This window comes from Nicotiana tomentosiformis, chromosome 2 (assembly GCF_000390325.3).
Source record: "Nicotiana tomentosiformis chromosome 2, ASM39032v3, whole genome shotgun sequence".
Lineage (NCBI taxonomy): Eukaryota > Viridiplantae > Streptophyta > Magnoliopsida > Solanales > Solanaceae > Nicotiana > Nicotiana tomentosiformis.
Window position 1 is genome coordinate 105,876,893 of NC_090813.1, and position 17,291 is coordinate 105,894,183.

Genomic DNA, 17,291 nt, shown 5'->3' on the forward strand with positions numbered 1-17,291 from the left:
TCATTTTTTTATTTCTTTTTCTTTTTCTTTTTCTTTTCTTGTGTGAGCAACTTGACATTGTTCTATGACGTGTGACAACTGTTGCTTATTACGTGCTTCGCTTGGCATTCTTAGAGATTAATTGGGAGGTCTTTATTTGTATGAATTTTGAATAGGGTTAAAAAGAAAGGATTATATGAAGGCTCAAAATAGACTCAAGATGCTGGGGTTGTATACTTACAACTCTTGGAATCGACTCTTCATAAAAACATAAATAAATAAAAAAATTTAAAAAAAAAAAAAAAACTCCCGCCCCAGTTTCAGATACTGGAGAATTTTTATTTTTGATTTGGTTGGACTGAACTCTAGTATAGAGCTGCCTACGTATCCTTTAAAGTAATCAAGTCAAACGTAGTTCAAACTAACACGAAAGATTTCTTTTTTTTCTTTTTTTTCTTTTCATTTTTCATTTTTCTTTTCCCTTTCCTTTTCTTCTCTTCTCTTTTTTTTAAACAACAAATTGACCTAGCTCCTATTTTCTAGTGGCATGTTTTTTTTTAAACTTTGACTCTATAGTTGATTCCAAAAGAGGGGGGTCAAAGAAAAATAAAACAAGCTCAAAAGGGGTGACGAAGGGTATAAGTATTTAGATAGCAGAAAAATGGCCTCCCGCCTCAAGAATGCCAAATATACTATCTCTTCTCAGGTTCGGCATTGATAGACATGAATGTCTTCTTGGTTTTGTCAGTTGTACAGCTCCGTAGTCAATATCTTGTTCGCAACAAATGATCTTTCACAAATTGGAGCCACATTTTATTGGTCTTTGCCTTGATGTGAAATGATACATTTCAGTACCAACTAATCTATTTTAAATTCCCCGGAATGCACCTTCTTTGGAAATTTGGGTCATCTTCCCTGATATGATTAGATTATGGCAGGTCGTGGCCAAAGAGCCTTTCATCGATTACTCTGACTAGGCTTCAAAACTTTCAATTATCCTTAAGCCGGTATTCATGATAGGTTTGAGATAAACATCTTTAATCTCTACGGATATGACTATATTGGTTCCATGTGACACAGGCTTATCATCAAAGTTCTTCAACTTCTTATTTATCCTTCGAGTATTTTTTTTCTCGATTCAATTCAAGATTAGACAAGCTTTCTAAAATCTAGCCGAAAACTCCGCATGCATGTCATGTCACTAAAATTGGCGTGAAAAGAACTATATATGCAAAAGAACCATACATAGTGGATTAAAATGAGACAAAGCGAAAAGTTGCATTTTATTGATTAAAGGATAGAGAGGTTGACAGGACAATCAAACAACATCTGGATCACAACCTCGAAATAATACGGATGATAGAAATTATGACAAAATAAGTTACCAAGACTCCTTCCCAGCAAGGTGGGGAGTGTCTTTCCAATTATCAAGCTCAAACATCTTAGCTACGAATTTGCACATCAGCATCAAACGGGACCTTCAACAATTTTGATTTCCTTGCATCCAGCGGACAGGTTCTTGACATTTTTCACCAAACCGTACCCATATTCTTTATCATTGTAAATCATATGAACAGTGCGTGCTTGGTCATGACGTTTAGGATGCCATTATCTTGAACCACGATCATTCCTTCTTGAATCATCATTTCTATTTCCTTTTTCAAAGCCCGACAATCCTCAATACTATGCCCATGGACATTAGAATGGTACATGCACCGTACATCAGGGTCAAAACCTTTTGCATATGGATCAGGAATATACCCTTGAAGTGGCTCAATCATGCCACAACGTTTTAGCCTTTCAAACAAACTTATGTAGGATTCTACGATTGGCGTGAAATTGTCCCTCTGCTTATGTTCCCTTTCACACTCTTGTTTTGGATGAGGACGAAAGTATGTTAAAGCCGGGGCTCGCATATGTTGGCGATTGGATGGCTTGTCATAAGACTGAGCATTGAATGTTGCATACTGTGGAGCAACAGAGTATCGTGGATCCGGGGGTTGATATGTTCCCCTTTGGCCTCTTTTTGCCCGTGATGCCATCATGGCCTCCTCATCTTTCTTCTTTTGATTAACAAGGTTGTCCGGCCTATTCTGGATTTATTGGGTGGCTGCTTTGAGAGCTACTTGACTTATAATTCGGCTAGTATTGAGGCCATTCTCGATCATTTCTCCTATCTTGATTGCGTCAGCAAAATGTCCGCCCATTGCGGGCATCATATTTTGAAAATAATCAAGATCCTGAGCCTGAAGGAAGACAATGATTAACTCATTGTCATACATGGGTGGCTTAACTCTAGATTCTTGCTCTCTCCACCTAACGGCATACTCCCTGAAGCTTTCAGTCGGTCTTTTATTCATATTGGATAGGGAATTGTGATCTGATGCAATGTCAATGTTGTACTGAAATTGTTTGATGAAGGCTTGGGCCATGTCGTCCCAAATGTGCCAGTGAGAGACATCTTAGTCAATGAACCATTCAGAGGCTACCCCCACAAGGCTCTCCCCGAAATAATCCATCAACAACTCTTCTTTTCCTCTCACGCCCCTCAGCTGGTTGCAGTACTTTTTCAAGTGGACGATAGGGTCACTGTGTCCATCATATTTCTCAAATTTTGGGGTCTTGAACCCTGGTGGAAAATGGATGTGAGGAAACAAGCATAAATTACTGAATGAGATACTTTTGTGACCACCTAGTCCTTGTATGTTCTTTATGTTCTGCTCAAGACTTTTCATTTTCCTGACCATCTCATCTGGCTCTCCTGTCTTGAGAGCCTTTTCATTTTCTGTAGGTGACTCATACTGTAGGGTCTGATTGTGTGGAGTCGAAACCTTAAAAGCCATATCTGGAGAGTAGCACTGGCCATCATAAGCATGATATAATGGCTCGATGTTTGGTCTCGTCATAGGATTTGGTGGCGGGATTGTATACACTGGCATGCCAGACATAACGAGAGGGGTGTTCCTAACCGGTGCGGCAGGAGGTCATACATTGGAAGTACCAGGGGCGGCAGGGAAATTGTAATTTGGCATATACCCCGGAGGCAGAATGTGATCACTCATTGTGGGGAGCGGTGGTTGAGTATCCTGGGATACGGTGTAAGTTCCCTCTGAGGGAACCTGAGGCGGAGGCTGATCGGAGACCCAAGCCTGATACACGTCAGACAGTTGTCGTTTCAATCTTCTTACTTCCTCCGACTCTTGCTCAACTGATTGACCCTGAGGGTCGTCACTAACCACCTCGATTTCATCATTGTTAGCCATTGCGACCTTCTTCTTAGATCAGGTAAAGTAATAATGTGTTGCCAGTTTCACCACAAACCAACCACCTTAAACTTACAAGATAAGAGACAACAAATATGTTAGGGTTAAGCATTTTACAGATATGAATCAGAAGTAATATGCCATGATCCTAACAATATCACCACTTCTAACATGTTTTGGAAGGTTTCATGTTTCATTCAGGCTTATAAGGTTGCTGCATATTATTTTCTCTCTTTCTTCTCTTTTCTTCTTCTTCTTCTTCTCTCTTTTTTTTTTACTCCTTTTTATCTTCTTCCCTTTATTTTGGAATTATTGAGAAATATTTCGATCGAACCTTTTGGTGGTTGCCTACGTATCATGTCACCGCATGAATCAGATCGTTACGTAGTTTAGGGACATGACGTTTTTTTTTTTTTTTTACAAAACAAAGTTTTCCTCTCTTTCTCTTTTTTTTAATGTACAAAAAACAACATCTTTTTGTTTCATTTTCGAATTTTTCTAAAACAAAATCTTTTTCATTGATTTTCGAATTTTTCTTCTCTTTTTTTTTCTTTTTGATACAAGACAAAGGAAAATTAGATAAAGATACAACCTAAAAGACAAATATTTAAATAAGACCAGACCCGACTCAAAACAAACTTTTTTTTTAAAATAAATAAATAAAATAAATAAAAATAAAAGGCAAAACAACAAGACTCAAAACACCAAAAGACTTTTACAGTTTCGATGACTACAAATGAACAATCAAAGTGGACTGCCAACTAAAAGAAGACTCTAATCTCTGCATGAGAATCCACCGGCATCATTGTAGTCAAAGTACTTATTCCTGCGGCTGATCTCCCATATCATGGTATATGCGCTTCAAGTCTCTGGCAATGTGGCGTGCGAAGTTGGGCGCTACCGTAGCAAATTGCTCTCGGGTCAAACCCTGACAAGTCACACACCCTCGAGCGGTATAAGGAGCTACTTCATAGACCCTCCTTCTAATATGCTCCTGGCTCTGACTTAAAAACTGGATCTGTCGCTCATGGTTATTGGCTATGTCCGATATATCCGCCTGGCGTTGTAATGCTAGATTTAGCTGGTTCTGGACCTTTGCTAGCTCATTCTCTACCTGGTTCTTACCTGATTCTGCAGCCTTGGCCCGAGCCCTTAGATCATGAATGATAAGGCTGTGATGCATTTCTTCGTGCTTTGGAATGGCTGCATGTTGCTGAGCAACAACCCTTATTCTCGTTTGCCGAAGTTGTGCTTGAAGCGCTTGAACCTTATGTGTCAGTCTGATTTTCTCTTCTTCAAACTCAATGCACTGTAAATCCATATTCACGTTGGCGATACTTATATCCTTACGTAGAGCCCGGATGATGGATTCATAATCTCTTGTTATTTTTTCCTTGGCATGCCCTACTCTTGTTCTGATTTCAGTCTCCCATTCTGTCGTGCTCTTCAGAACTGTCTCTTGCCTGGATCTAAAAGCATCTTGGTCATAGAACCACTCAAAATATGCCGGGTCTAACTCTCCTCGATCCTAATCTTCCACCATAGTGTGAGATTCAAGCACCTTAATTTCATCCCAAACCTGTTGAGCATAAGCCTCACGAACAAGATCCTCTGATATTACCTCCCATGTGAATCTTTGCATGTGCTCCACTGTGGGCACTACTTGTTTTCGACCTAACTGGCGTAAGGCTCTCATAGGCACATCCAGTTGAAAACCCCGAAGACCCATCAAAATCAAAAACGAATGGTGGTAAGATCTGTATATGACTTCTTTTGGTGAGAACCAGTGGTAGTTCCATGTGATTTCAGTAGCGGTCAACTTTTGAAGATGCCCTCTCCATGTTTCGACTCCCTTGGGGAAGCTACTGTCTTCAGTCAAATCTTCAAACTCATCTCCAAGCTCATTGTGGCTCCAATGAACACTAAAATTTACCTGTGTTGGATGACTGAGAAGGTGCTCTAAAAACCATATTTGGAGTATAATGTTACAGCCTTCAAAGAAATCTTTTCCTTCCTGACACTTGGTCAGGGAACGGTAAATATCAGACAATACCATAGGAATGATAGTGACGTCTTTTTTATGCAATAAAGTGGTGACTATTTGATACATGCCTCGGGAAAACCATTGTCCCTAGAATGCCACTAGGAATGCTTTCCGCCCATGGCTTTTCCAAGCTTTGTATCCAATTTTATTATCAAGCTCCTTTCCGTGCTTTGAAAATCCACCTGGACACCCATACCTGTCGTACAAGAAATCCAATCGGACGTGCCCTCGTTCCACACTTGCTATTTTATTTTGGCTGATTGCCATCTACTCAAGGAACTCACTGCCAGTGACATCCCTTGAGGCCAAAGGTCTCTTCTTCCGAAGCTCATCACCTAACCTTGTGTATCCAGCTAAATCCTCCAAAGTGGGAGTCATTTCAAAACCATTAAAATGGAATACGTTGTAATTAGGATCCCAGAAATGCACCAATGCCTCGATTAAGTCCCTCCTTGGGTTGATCTCCATAATGTTCATAAAGTGACCCAGATGGTCCTTTATCTTTTCCTGCCCATAAATGCCCATATTTTCCCACCATTGTCTCAAAAATCGGGGTGTTTTATGCACAAGCCAAATCTGTGAGGGCTCGTCATCTTTCGGTCTTTTGTCAGATCTTCTTTTCATTGTATCCATATCGCTCCTAAGTAGTAGAACATGAGGTTAGGACCGATGCAAGCTTAGATAATACAAAAATCTCTGATGCCTTGGGGTTTGACTCATGAAAGTTAGAAATGGCAATGTCGAACTCAAGTAACCGACCCTAACCGTGTTTTGAAGTGAGGGTTTACTGAAATTGAACGGACACTCTTGTTGGGAGATGATACAATTTCGAAAGATCATTCAATTGTGACCATAATGGTAAGACTTGACCGATTTGGACGGGGCACCGAACCATAAAAGGATTGCTTACGTATTTTACATAGGGTCAGGAATCGAGTGCGCGTAGTTCGTACAAGAGACAAAACTGGACTACAAAGCCTTCTTACAAAAATGAACCTTTCCCACTTCCAAAGAAGCTTTTGGGGCAGTCACAGCAAAATAGCCGATCATAGGGACAAAATGATAAAAAGTTGATAAAATAAATTAAATGGTTATTTTTACGAAAACGGCCCTTCGATGCTCCCGAGAAAGGCTTAAAGGTTGTCTCGGCAAATACTACGACCATAGGGACAAAATAATAAAAGGTAGACAAAAATAAAGAAAATGACTATTTTTTCAAAAATGGCCCTTCGGTACTTCCCTTGAAGGTTTTAAGGGTGTCTCGGCAAAACGTCCAGACACGAGGGCCAAACAGTAAAAGGTGACCAAAAAACGAAAATTTGTTTTTTGAAAATTTTATGCACATGCGTAATTTTTATGCTTTTTTTAAAAAAATATGGGCTGAACCCGATGGAGGTTGCCTACGTATCTCATATCCGGTGAGAATCAAACTCGCATAGTTCGGTGATAAAATTTCCAATGAAACTAACTATATTTTCTTTCTTTATGAAAAATTAATCATGGACACCAAACGCACCAAATCACTTCGGGCTTTTTTTATTTTTTTATTTTTAAAAAGAACGAACATTTGTATAGAAATCGGGAGCATGTTTTTATTTTTTTTTTATTTTTCTCTGCTTATTCAACTAATCCACCCTAAAGCCGGTCAACATGCAAGCCTCCCAAATAAACTAACATGTAGCACATAAGTGAACGTTATGGTCTCAAAGAGGATACCTGTCTTATACGGACTCGGCCCCTGTGCCGAGTTTCGCTAAGTCAAATGCACGTGATGCAAATAAAGCGAACCTACTAGGGATATCCGACATGAGATATGTTCTTCTAGGTTTAAATCTTGATGGAGAAGGTGTCTAGACTGGCTTACTCGAGCGGACAACCCGAGCCGAGGAGCGTCAAGCGTCACCAGTAGTAGAACAACACTGGCTAGCTAACGACTCTCTCGCCTAAGCATGTGTGACTAAATCCTTCACCAGAAGCCGGTAGGCTAACTGGCATTATCTCAAGACAGAAATTTTGTGATGTTGGTAGGCAAACACAACATAACTAACTATAAGAAGACTCAGAGGGGTGCGAAAGAGGATACAATTTATATGTACATTTCAACAATATCAAAACAGTATAAACATTTCAGCATCAAAACATTTGAAGCTAGAAGTCTTTCTTTGATAATTATACATGAACCATGAGAGTAACTCACGAAAAAGAGCCCAAACTAAACAAACATGGTTAAAAGTGGGGTCTTTATCTTTTCCTTAAACTAAGTAATCTTAACAGAATGCAATTTCAATCACATATATAAAGAAGAAAACGATAATTTAACTAATTTTTAACAGATTTACAAGGTGATAACACCAATATAACATTCATCTTGAAATAAAATCAGATCTAATATGTTCCATCAACCAAACTGGGATCAAATCCTTCTTATTATCATCAAGAATCTGCAATATAAGAATTTGAAAGTTATCTGATTTGTGGAATAATAAAATACAGCAGTGCAGCAACAAAAAAACTCAGCAGCAAATACAGTAGAAACAGCAGTAACTCAAGTGTTAAGACAACCCAGAAAACTCAACAAAGATGCTTGAAACTGGTAGCTATCAACTTCACAAATTGCCTAAGGGTTCTTTCTATTTTTCTCGAGGTTTTTGCACTCAAATAATCCTCACAAAACTCTGAAATTTCACCTTGTTATATGTATTAAGCTGCTGATTTTTCTCAAAGATATATGTCTTTAAGCAACTCTCCAAGATGTGTCTCAGTATAAGATAGAGTGTGTAATAGAGTATCCCCTTTTTCAGTGAGTAGGCCTCCGTATTCTAAGTGTAAGAGAGTCCCTTTTATAGGAGAAAAGCAGACCTTTCAATAGGCAAATAAAGTTAGATTTTTTGGACAGATTTTGGTTCACCAAAAATCTGTCCAAAAGACTCACTTTGTGTGCTAAACACTGTTCAAGGTCTGTCCCAAAGGTGAAAGGACAACCTGAAAATCTGCTGTGTCAGAAGCAAGGAGAAAAAATATCCTTTCAGCCACCCTACTAGTAAAAGTAAGCTACTATTACCCTATTTTGTGATAAAATAAACTAAACTTCAGATTTTAACCATCAACAACAAACTACTTGCTCAACACAAATCAAACTTGGACAACTATGAACTGACAAAGCATAGACGAGACTAAAAACGTAATTGAACTAAGTATTAAAACCAACTTGATGGGAACGAATTCGATTTGTGCAAACTAATTACTAAACAAACAATTAAATTCACAAACTAATGCTCAAAACAGAATGAGCATCGTTAACAATCGGACAACGACTAACAACAACTAAATAATCGACTAACTAAGTGAATGATTTAACTAATACACTAAAGATCATGTTTAAATCAATAACAAATCTAACAAACCACTAAACTAAATAGAGATAGCTAATTAAATAAACCTAACTTGAAACTCTAATTAACAAGAAATAACCAAAACAGAAAAATAAATAAATAAAAAAATCAGAAACTAATCTACTAAATAAAAAAAAATCAGAAATTAATTAAAGAGATGACGATTATACCTAACAAGTATGCTTGAAGCCGTTCGAGCCACGAGAAGACGCCGTAGATGCTAAAAGGCGACTACCCAACTCCGAAACGCATGTTTCTTTCGGGTAGATGCTAGAACGAAATGCGTTTCAGCATCTCGCCAAAAGAAACGAGTGTCTTTGAGTCGAAAAATAGCTAAAATGGGGGTTCGGGGCATTTTGGCGGTGGAGCCGTGGCAGCGGCGAGGAGCGGACCGGCGGCGACGGGGATTTTGGGGTGAAATGGGTAGGAAAAGATAGGTCTCGTGGAGCTCTATCCATTCATGTATGTGTTGTAGGGTGGTGTTGGCCGGAGCTTCAAGAATTTGGACCAAAAAGTGGCGGCAAAAGTTTCTTAGATCTAAAATTCAAGGAGTTTGAAGGTTTTTTGAAGGAATTGGTTTGGAGATATGAGAAGAGGAGGTTGTGGAGATTATATGGTGTTAATTTGGAGGTGTTTGGAGCTGGTCCGCCGCCGGTGGGTGATTTTCGGCGGCGGCGGCGGCGGAGAGAAGAGAGAGAAGAGAGAAAGAGAAGAGAGAAAGAGTTATGGGGGAAATGAGGGAATTTTTCAGATTTTTGAGGCTTTAAATACCTCTTGAGAGATCAAATATGGACCATTAGATCAAGGGGTGATCAATGAGTGAGATTTGATCTTGGGTCACTTAATGAAACGACGTAGTTTTGCGTTCTGGACCCTTTCAAAGGCAGCCCCTTATCTTGCACTTTTGGCCACTTTCTCTTTCAAATTTGGCCCAATTTCTTTCTTAATCCTACTTATTAAACTAAATTTACACAAACAAATAAATTAATTAAGTAACTTATTCAAATGATCAATTAACTAGATTAATTCACCAATTGAATAATTAGTTAATTCCTAAAATGCACAAATAAAGAAAGAACTATTTTTTTGGTATTTTTATGATAGGAAATATGCAATCAAAGAGACAAAAATTGGGAAATATAATTAAAGCAACAAAACACTAATGACTTTAGGAGGCGTTAAAATAGTACAAAAATTAAGTATTCACACCACTTACTAAAAAACAAATAACTAGAACCTAACTAACTGATCGAACTATTAACCAACAAGGAGAACCAGAACTTCAAGATTGAAACCAAACAAGAAACATGTATTAAGCCATGAAATACTTAAAACTAATCCGCTTAAACCAAAATGAATATCAAAAACAATAACCTAGAATCAGAACTTAACGACATAAAGCAAAGCGAAAACATGTCAACAGTAATACAAACAAACATAACCAATTAAGTTAAAAAACAAAAAAATCAGACATTAGATTGAGAGCTAACTGAAACGATCACTTATATTCGGCTTAAAGTATGCATTTTTTAATATATATTGCCTCGCATTGTGCTCATGTCTCATAGATTTCGGATGTATAATATAATAATTTATGCTAATTTATGGTATTTCTATGTGTAGGGGTCATTAAGATATAATTTGGGACGAAAGTGTGCGAATTGGAGCGAAAATGGGAAGAAAAGGCAAAAGTGCACATTTGAGGGCCACAGGCAGCATGGAGCGCTACACGTGGCCCAGTTTCCAGAAGCATAAAATATCCAGTGCCAGGGCTAGTGCCTCACGCTACCCTGGGCGCTGGTGATGGAGACTTATCCTATTTCGCCAGAGACTTGGTTATTTCGGCCCTACACATCCCCAACTCGTATAAAAGGGGTCCTAAACCTATTTTGGAAGAGGGAGAGCATTTTTTAGAGGAACTTTTGACCAAGGGAGAGCACAGAGCCGCCATGGAGCCGAGTTTCATCTTTTCTTTCGCCAAACTTAGTAATTTTTATGTTTCTTTGTATGATTTGTTGTTTGGCTACCATGTCTATGTGGAGCTAAACTTCATGTTATAGGGTTGTGGTTCTTTCATGACTGTTGTTATTCGAATATTGATTTTAATTTCTTAGTTTATCGCATTGGTTTGTTTATTCAATCTTGCGCTTAATTATTTAATTGCTTGATCACCAATTGAATACTATCTACGAATCTAGAGTTGAACTCGAAAGTGGAAATTCTAGATTGCACATAGGATTGAGTAGAGCAAGTTCTTGACCCTCGGCATCGGAAAACGGATTCGCGGTTAGGATAGACATATATCTAATTGCCTTGCTTGGTTGATGTACAGAAATTATGAATGTGTTCTTGCTAGTTCTAATTCCATAGACATGTAGACAATAGGTTAGCTTGAATATGCGAGTAAGAACTCGACAGATTCTTACGAGAAATATTAACCATGTCAACCAATGAACTAGATGAATTAGTTAGTCAATTCAATTGAAGAATACAATAAGAATGTTAGATAGCCCATAACCCTAAATCGTTTTCATCGCATTGATAACATAAAAATCTATTATTCATGTAGACAATAGGTTAGCTTGAATATGCGATTAAGAACTCGACAGATTCTTACGAGAAATATTAACCATGTCAACCAATGAACTAGATGAATTAGTTAGTCAATTCAATTGAAGAATACAATAAGAATGTTAGATAGCCCATAACCCTAAATCGTTTTTATCGCATTGATAACATAAAAATCTATTATTCTTTTATTCAACGTTCACTATTTGTTTTTCTTTATTTTAATTAGTTTAGAATCAAATACTTCTAGTTTTAATTCTTGTTTAGATAGTTAGGATAGTCTAATTTAGTTAATAGTTAATCACAAGTCCTCTTGGGTTCGACATCCGACTTCTAGTCACTTTATTACTTGACGATCGCGTATACTTACGTGTGCGTTTGGCCGCAATAATTACTAAATATAATTATAATCAAAACTACAAACAAACGACAGAGAAACAGAAAAATCAAAAACTCGGAGGAAAGGATTAGGATTTGAGTTTATACCAAGTTTCGGGATATTCGACGTTGAATCGAGCAACGAGATGATGCCGTAGATGTCAAGTGGTGGTTGTCCGACCCCGAAATGCAAAGGTTAACAAATAAGGTCCGTTGGATTGAGCAAAATGAATGGCTGTGATTTCATCTTGATTCATAACCAAAACTATATCGTTTTAGCCCCTCACCTAGCAACCTCCATGTGGACCAGATCACGAGCTCTTTGGGCTTTTGATTTTGGGCCAATTTAGGCTCAATTTCAATTGAAATGCACCAGCCCAATCCTTTAAGCCCCTAATTATATTATAATCTTATTTAGTCCTAAAGAAAACGTACAATTAGAAAAAAAATCTTTTTGGTATATATAATTTAAAGATGCAGACTAAAATATACAAATAAAAGGTAAAAAATATTTTTGCTACTTTTTAATGAAGGAATTCACATATAAATGCGAATAAGTTCAAAGAAATACAACTAAAATGGTTGAATCCATCCAAAAGTTAATTTTGTTTTTTGTCAGAATTAAAAGGGTACAAAAATCAGGTATTCACAATTGTAACTTTAACCGTTTTATTGTGCTTTTTTTTAAATCTCTGTGGTGCATCTTTGTCGAAGGCTTATAAAACTGAATCTATTTTGTATCAGCCTTCAATTTACAATCGTAACTTACCGATAAAATTAATAATAATACCACAATAACAAAAAGTATAAGAAGGAATCTCCTACAGCAAAGCCAACAAAGAAATTAAGGGAAGAAAATAGAGATAGGTGAAAATAAAGAGAAGAGATGCAGAATAAAGAAAATAAAATAAAAACTGAAGATAGGAAAAGTAAGTTGAAGTTCTCTTCCTTTCAACAAAAAGGATGTAGGAAACGGCTGTAATTTGGAAATTATGGTAGCAATAACGTTGCAACAGTTACTTTTCCTACATCATAACTCCTGGAGCGGTTGTATTAATATACATTACTAAATGAATGATTCCATGAGTTAAGTTTGGAAAAAAAGAAATGGCAGAATGCAGTTGAGAGGTATTCTCGAACCGTTGCATTCTTTAACTTAGAAGCATAAAAATAATATGACATGAAAAATTAGAGTAAAAGGCAAAAAAAAATAACAAAAAAGATAAATGTCTTTCCAAACCTAAAAGAGGTGTCATGTAAGCATTTTTTCTCCCTCTTATATATATATATATATTATATATATATATATAGATAGATAGATAGATAGATAGATAGATGTTCAAATGAAATATCGTGACAACTTTAAGGATCCGCTATGTATTTGGCCTTAATTTAATCCTTTTGTAAATAGAGGGGCTAATATGTTCAAAAATTAATAATTAAAGATAAAAGAGTAAATACAAGCATAATTTATTTTTTATGTTTTTCACCTTATGGTAAATTGTAAAATTTCTTTTACAATGTCCATGGCGGATGAGGGGATTAGATTGAATTCGAATCTATTAGAGAGTTGATTTAAAAAGTAACAGATCTTAAGTCAAAATATAGGTATCTCCTTGAAGAAACAGAATATAATCATCTCTTGTTATTTTTGGTTATATAGTTGCGCTTTGAACTTTCTTTGAACCAAAAGTTTGCTTTACAATTGGTTTAGTTACGTAAATCCTATTGCGTAGATTGGATGCTGAGAGTTCTAGCCCGAAAGTATAAACTTGCTTTCCAAATAGTCCAATACATTTGGAGATCTAAAAGCGAAAGGGCGATAGTGAGAATTGAATCCAAACTTATTGTGTTCGTTTTGTTGGGTGTGTATGGTTTAACTTTTTGCTCAGTAATTCTTCACTTCTTTTCTTGGTTGAGTATTTTGAACGGATAGCATAACACATAACCAATGGAGATAGCTTCTTTACCCGATTTTCTGGTTCTTTAATTAGCTTTTCCAACCATGTTCATACTACTCCTAGAATTCTAACATGTTCAAAATTGATTTAGAGCCCGTCTGGACATAAGAATCTTTTTCTTCTTTTCCAATCTCACTTGAAATGGAAGGTTGCTATTTTTTAGTTTTACAAATTTACCCAATATTTTTAAAATTTATAAAAAGACCCCATCAGTTATTAACCTAGGTAATCATCAACTACCTGTTGCGGAAGCCAAATGTATATAGTGTGAATGAGTCACAACTACTATACCAAAAATTATGACAACCACTAAATAATAAACAAGACAATAAGACAATAATAAAAGAACACCAGAATTTACGAGGTTCGGCCAATTTTGCCTACTTCCTCGGACACAAACAATATTTTATTCCACTCCAAAATTACAAGTGAAATAATACTAAAGAGAGAAGATACAAATGCCTTAAGAAGATAAAAGGCAAATGAGAGGTGTGTTTAAATCCTAAACATTAGGCCTCCTTTTATAGGGTGAAATTCCCATTCAAAATTGTCATCCACCGATGTGGTACTTTTGCCAATTTCAACAAATCTCCACCTTGGCAAAATTTCACATCTTCAATTTTCTCTCAATAACAAATTTTGGTTGTGTCTTCATCTTCAATCTTTAGTGTTCAACAATGTTGATCAAATCCAAACAATGTTGAAACTTGACCGCAGTCACCACTTTTGTCAGCATATCAGCAGGGTTCTCCGTAGTATGAATTTTCTTCACCGTGACTCCACCTTCTTCTATGATTTCTCGTACGAAATGATACCGAACATCAATGTGCTTCGTCCTTGCATGATAAACTTGGTTCTTCGCTAATTGAATAGCACTTTGACTATCACAAAAAATTGTAATATTTTTTTGTTCAATACCAAGCTCCTTTAGCAACCCCTGAAGCCAAATTGCCTCCTTCACAGCCTCCGTAATAGCCATGTACTCTGCCTCTGTTGTAGACAAAGCAACTGTTGACTGCAAAGTAGACTTCCAACTAACTGGTGCCTTTGCAAAAGTAAACACATAACCAGTAGTTGACCTTCGTTTGTCCAGATCACCCGCAAAATCTAAGTCACAATATCCAACTACAGACCGATTGCCTTCCTGCTCAAAAACTAACCCAACATCTACAGTACTATGAATATACCGTAGAATCCATTTCACAGCTTGCCAATGCTCCTTTCCTGGATTATGCATATATCTGCTAATAACTCCAACGGCTTGTGAAATGTCAGGTCTCGTACAAACCATTGCATACATCAAGCTACCAACAACATTTGCGTATGGTACCCTTGACATATACTCCTGTTCAGTTTTATCCTTTGGCGACATAGTAGTACTTAGCTTAAAATGGGGAGCAAGTGGCGTACTAATTGGCTTAGTCTTCTTATCTATGCCAAAACGCTTTAGTACTCTCTTCAAATATTCTTTCTGAGATAAACAGAGTTTCTTTGTACGTCTATCTCTTATTATCTCCATGCCAAGAATTTTCTTTGCCTCACCCAGATCCTTCATCTCGAACTCCTCCTTCAGTTGAATCTTCAACTTATCAATTTCTTCCGAATTCTTGGAAGTTATCAACATATCATCAACATATAGGAGAAGATATACAAAGGAACCATCATTAAGTTTGCGCAAATACACACAATGATCGTATTTGCTTCTCTTGTACCCTTGCCGCAACATAAACTTGTCAAATCGCTTGTACCATTGTCTAGAAGATTGTTTCAATCCGTACAACGATTTTTCAAGTTTGCATACTATATTTTCTTTTCCAGCAACTTTGAATCCTTCTGGCTGAGTCATGTAGATTTCCTCCTCCAAGTTTCCATGTAAAAATGCAGTTTTTACATCCATCTGAACTAGTTCCAAATCCAACTGTGCTACCAAAGCCAACATAATTCTAATGGAGGAATGTTTTACAACTGGAGAAAATACTTCATTGTAATCAATTCCCTCCTTTTGAGCATATCCTTTGGCCACCAATCTTGCTTTGTAGCGAACATCTTCTTGGTTAGGAAATCCTTCTTTCTTTGCAAATACCCATTTGCACCCAATTGCTTTCTTTCCCTTCGGGAGATTGGCCAATTTCCATGTATGATTCTGATGAAGGGACTGCATTTCTTCATTCATGGCAATCCTCCACTTATCTTCTTCTGAACTTTGGATTGCGTCTTTATAAGTGGTAGGAACACCATCAGCTACAATTGAGGTTGCACAAGCAACCGTCTCTATAAGACGAACAGGTTTCGTTATTGTCCTTTTTGGCCTGCTGGTTGCTATTGATTCAAGTTGTTGTCGAGGTTCCTGAGTTGGAATCTCCCTTTCTACTGGCTCTTCTTCCAGAGGGTAATCTTCATGAGTTTCCTCCTCTGCTTCTTGTGTAGGAAAAATAAATTTTCCCTCAAACTCCACCTGCTTTGATGCACCACCAGTTTGTTTGACATCTTCAACTGTCACCTTATCTGTTATGGCAGATTCATCAAAGGTAACATCTCTGCTGAATATAATATTCCTTGTCTCTGGACACCATAAGCGGTATCCTTTGACTCCAGAAGTAATCCCCATAAATATAGCCTTCTTTGCTCTCGGATCCAATTTTGACTCTTTCACATGATAGTATGCAATTGAGCCAAACACGTGCAAAGAGTCATAATCTACAGCAGGTTTTCCATACCATTTTTCAAATGGTGTCTTGCCATCAATAGCAGCAGATGGTAGACGATTAATGAGGTGGCATGCATATGTAATTGCCTCAGCCCAAAATTCTTTGCCCAAGCCAGCATTGGACAACATACACCGTACCTTCTCCAGTAAAGTCCGGTTCATACGTTCTGCCACTCCATTCTGTTGTGGTGTATGTCTGACAGTGAAGTGTCGGACGATGCCATCATTTTCACAGACCTTATTGAAATGATCATTTTTGTATTCACCTCCATTGTCTGTGCGAATACACTTGATCCTCCTGCCTGTTTGATTCTCCACCATCGTTTTCCATTTGAGAAAAATTCCCAACACTTCATCTTTCCTCTTCATTGTATACACCCATACTCTTCGGGAAAAATCATCAACAAAGGTTACAAAATAGTGCTTCCCACCCAATGAAGGTGTTTTGGAAGCACCCCAAATATCAGAGTGTACATAATCCAAAATGCCTTTAGTATTATGGATCGCTGTACCAAATTTAACCCTTGTCTGTTTCCCTTTGACACAATGCTCGCAAAACTCCAAGTTGCAAGTCTTTACGCCTTTTAACAATCCTTGATTAGATAGAGCTTTCAAGGATTTTCCTCCAGCATGTCCCAAGCGCATGTGCCATAGCCTGGTTGCTTCTGCCTCTTTGTCATCACTGGATGTCACTGTTGCTGTCCCAATAACTGTGCTACCACGATAGCAGTACATGTTATTGTTCTTCCGATTGGCCTTCATTACCACTAGTGCACCGGAGCATATTCTCATCACTCCATTTTCTGCAATGATTTTGAACCCTTTTGATTCTAGGGCTCCCACAGAGATGAGATTCTTCTTCAAACCCGGTACATATCGAACATCTGTTAATGTTCTGATCATTCCATCATGGCTCCTTAATCTTATTGAACCAATGCCATATGAGGTAAGAGGGCTGTTATCCGCTGTGTGGATGACTCCATATTCTCCTTCTTGAAA

General features: G+C 37.5%; 1 protein-coding gene and 1 long non-coding RNA gene across 2 annotated transcripts; both read right to left on the reverse strand.

The window, feature by feature from the left end:
* Positions 1-2,441: 2,441 nt before the first annotated feature.
* On the reverse strand, positions 2,442-3,242 carry LOC138905345 (uncharacterized). The gene is made up of 2 exons (XM_070193855.1): positions 2,981-3,242; positions 2,442-2,824 (listed from the first exon to the last, which is right to left on the reverse strand). The coding sequence occupies exons 1-2, from the start codon at positions 3,240-3,242 to the stop codon at positions 2,442-2,444; spliced, it is 645 nt and encodes a 214-aa protein (XP_070049956.1).
* A 4,267-nt stretch (positions 3,243-7,509) lies between these two features.
* LOC138905172 (uncharacterized) lies at positions 7,510-9,393 on the reverse strand. Its single transcript, XR_011413519.1, has 2 exons — positions 8,849-9,393; positions 7,510-7,727 (listed from the first exon to the last, which is right to left on the reverse strand). It is a non-coding gene; the product is annotated as an uncharacterized lncRNA (long non-coding RNA).
* Positions 9,394-17,291: the final 7,898 nt, after the last annotated feature.

What these genes read in the sequence shown, in the direction of transcription:
- LOC138905345 (XM_070193855.1), bottom strand. Translation starts at nt 3,242, where the DNA reads ATGGCTAACAATGATGAAATCGAGGTGGTTAGTGACGACCCTCAGGGT. An exon ending in CAATTTCCCTGCCGCCCCTG is followed by an intron (nt 2,825 to 2,980) that starts GTACTTCCAATG and finishes GCTACTCTCCAG; the next exon opens with ATATGGCTTTTAAGGTTTCG.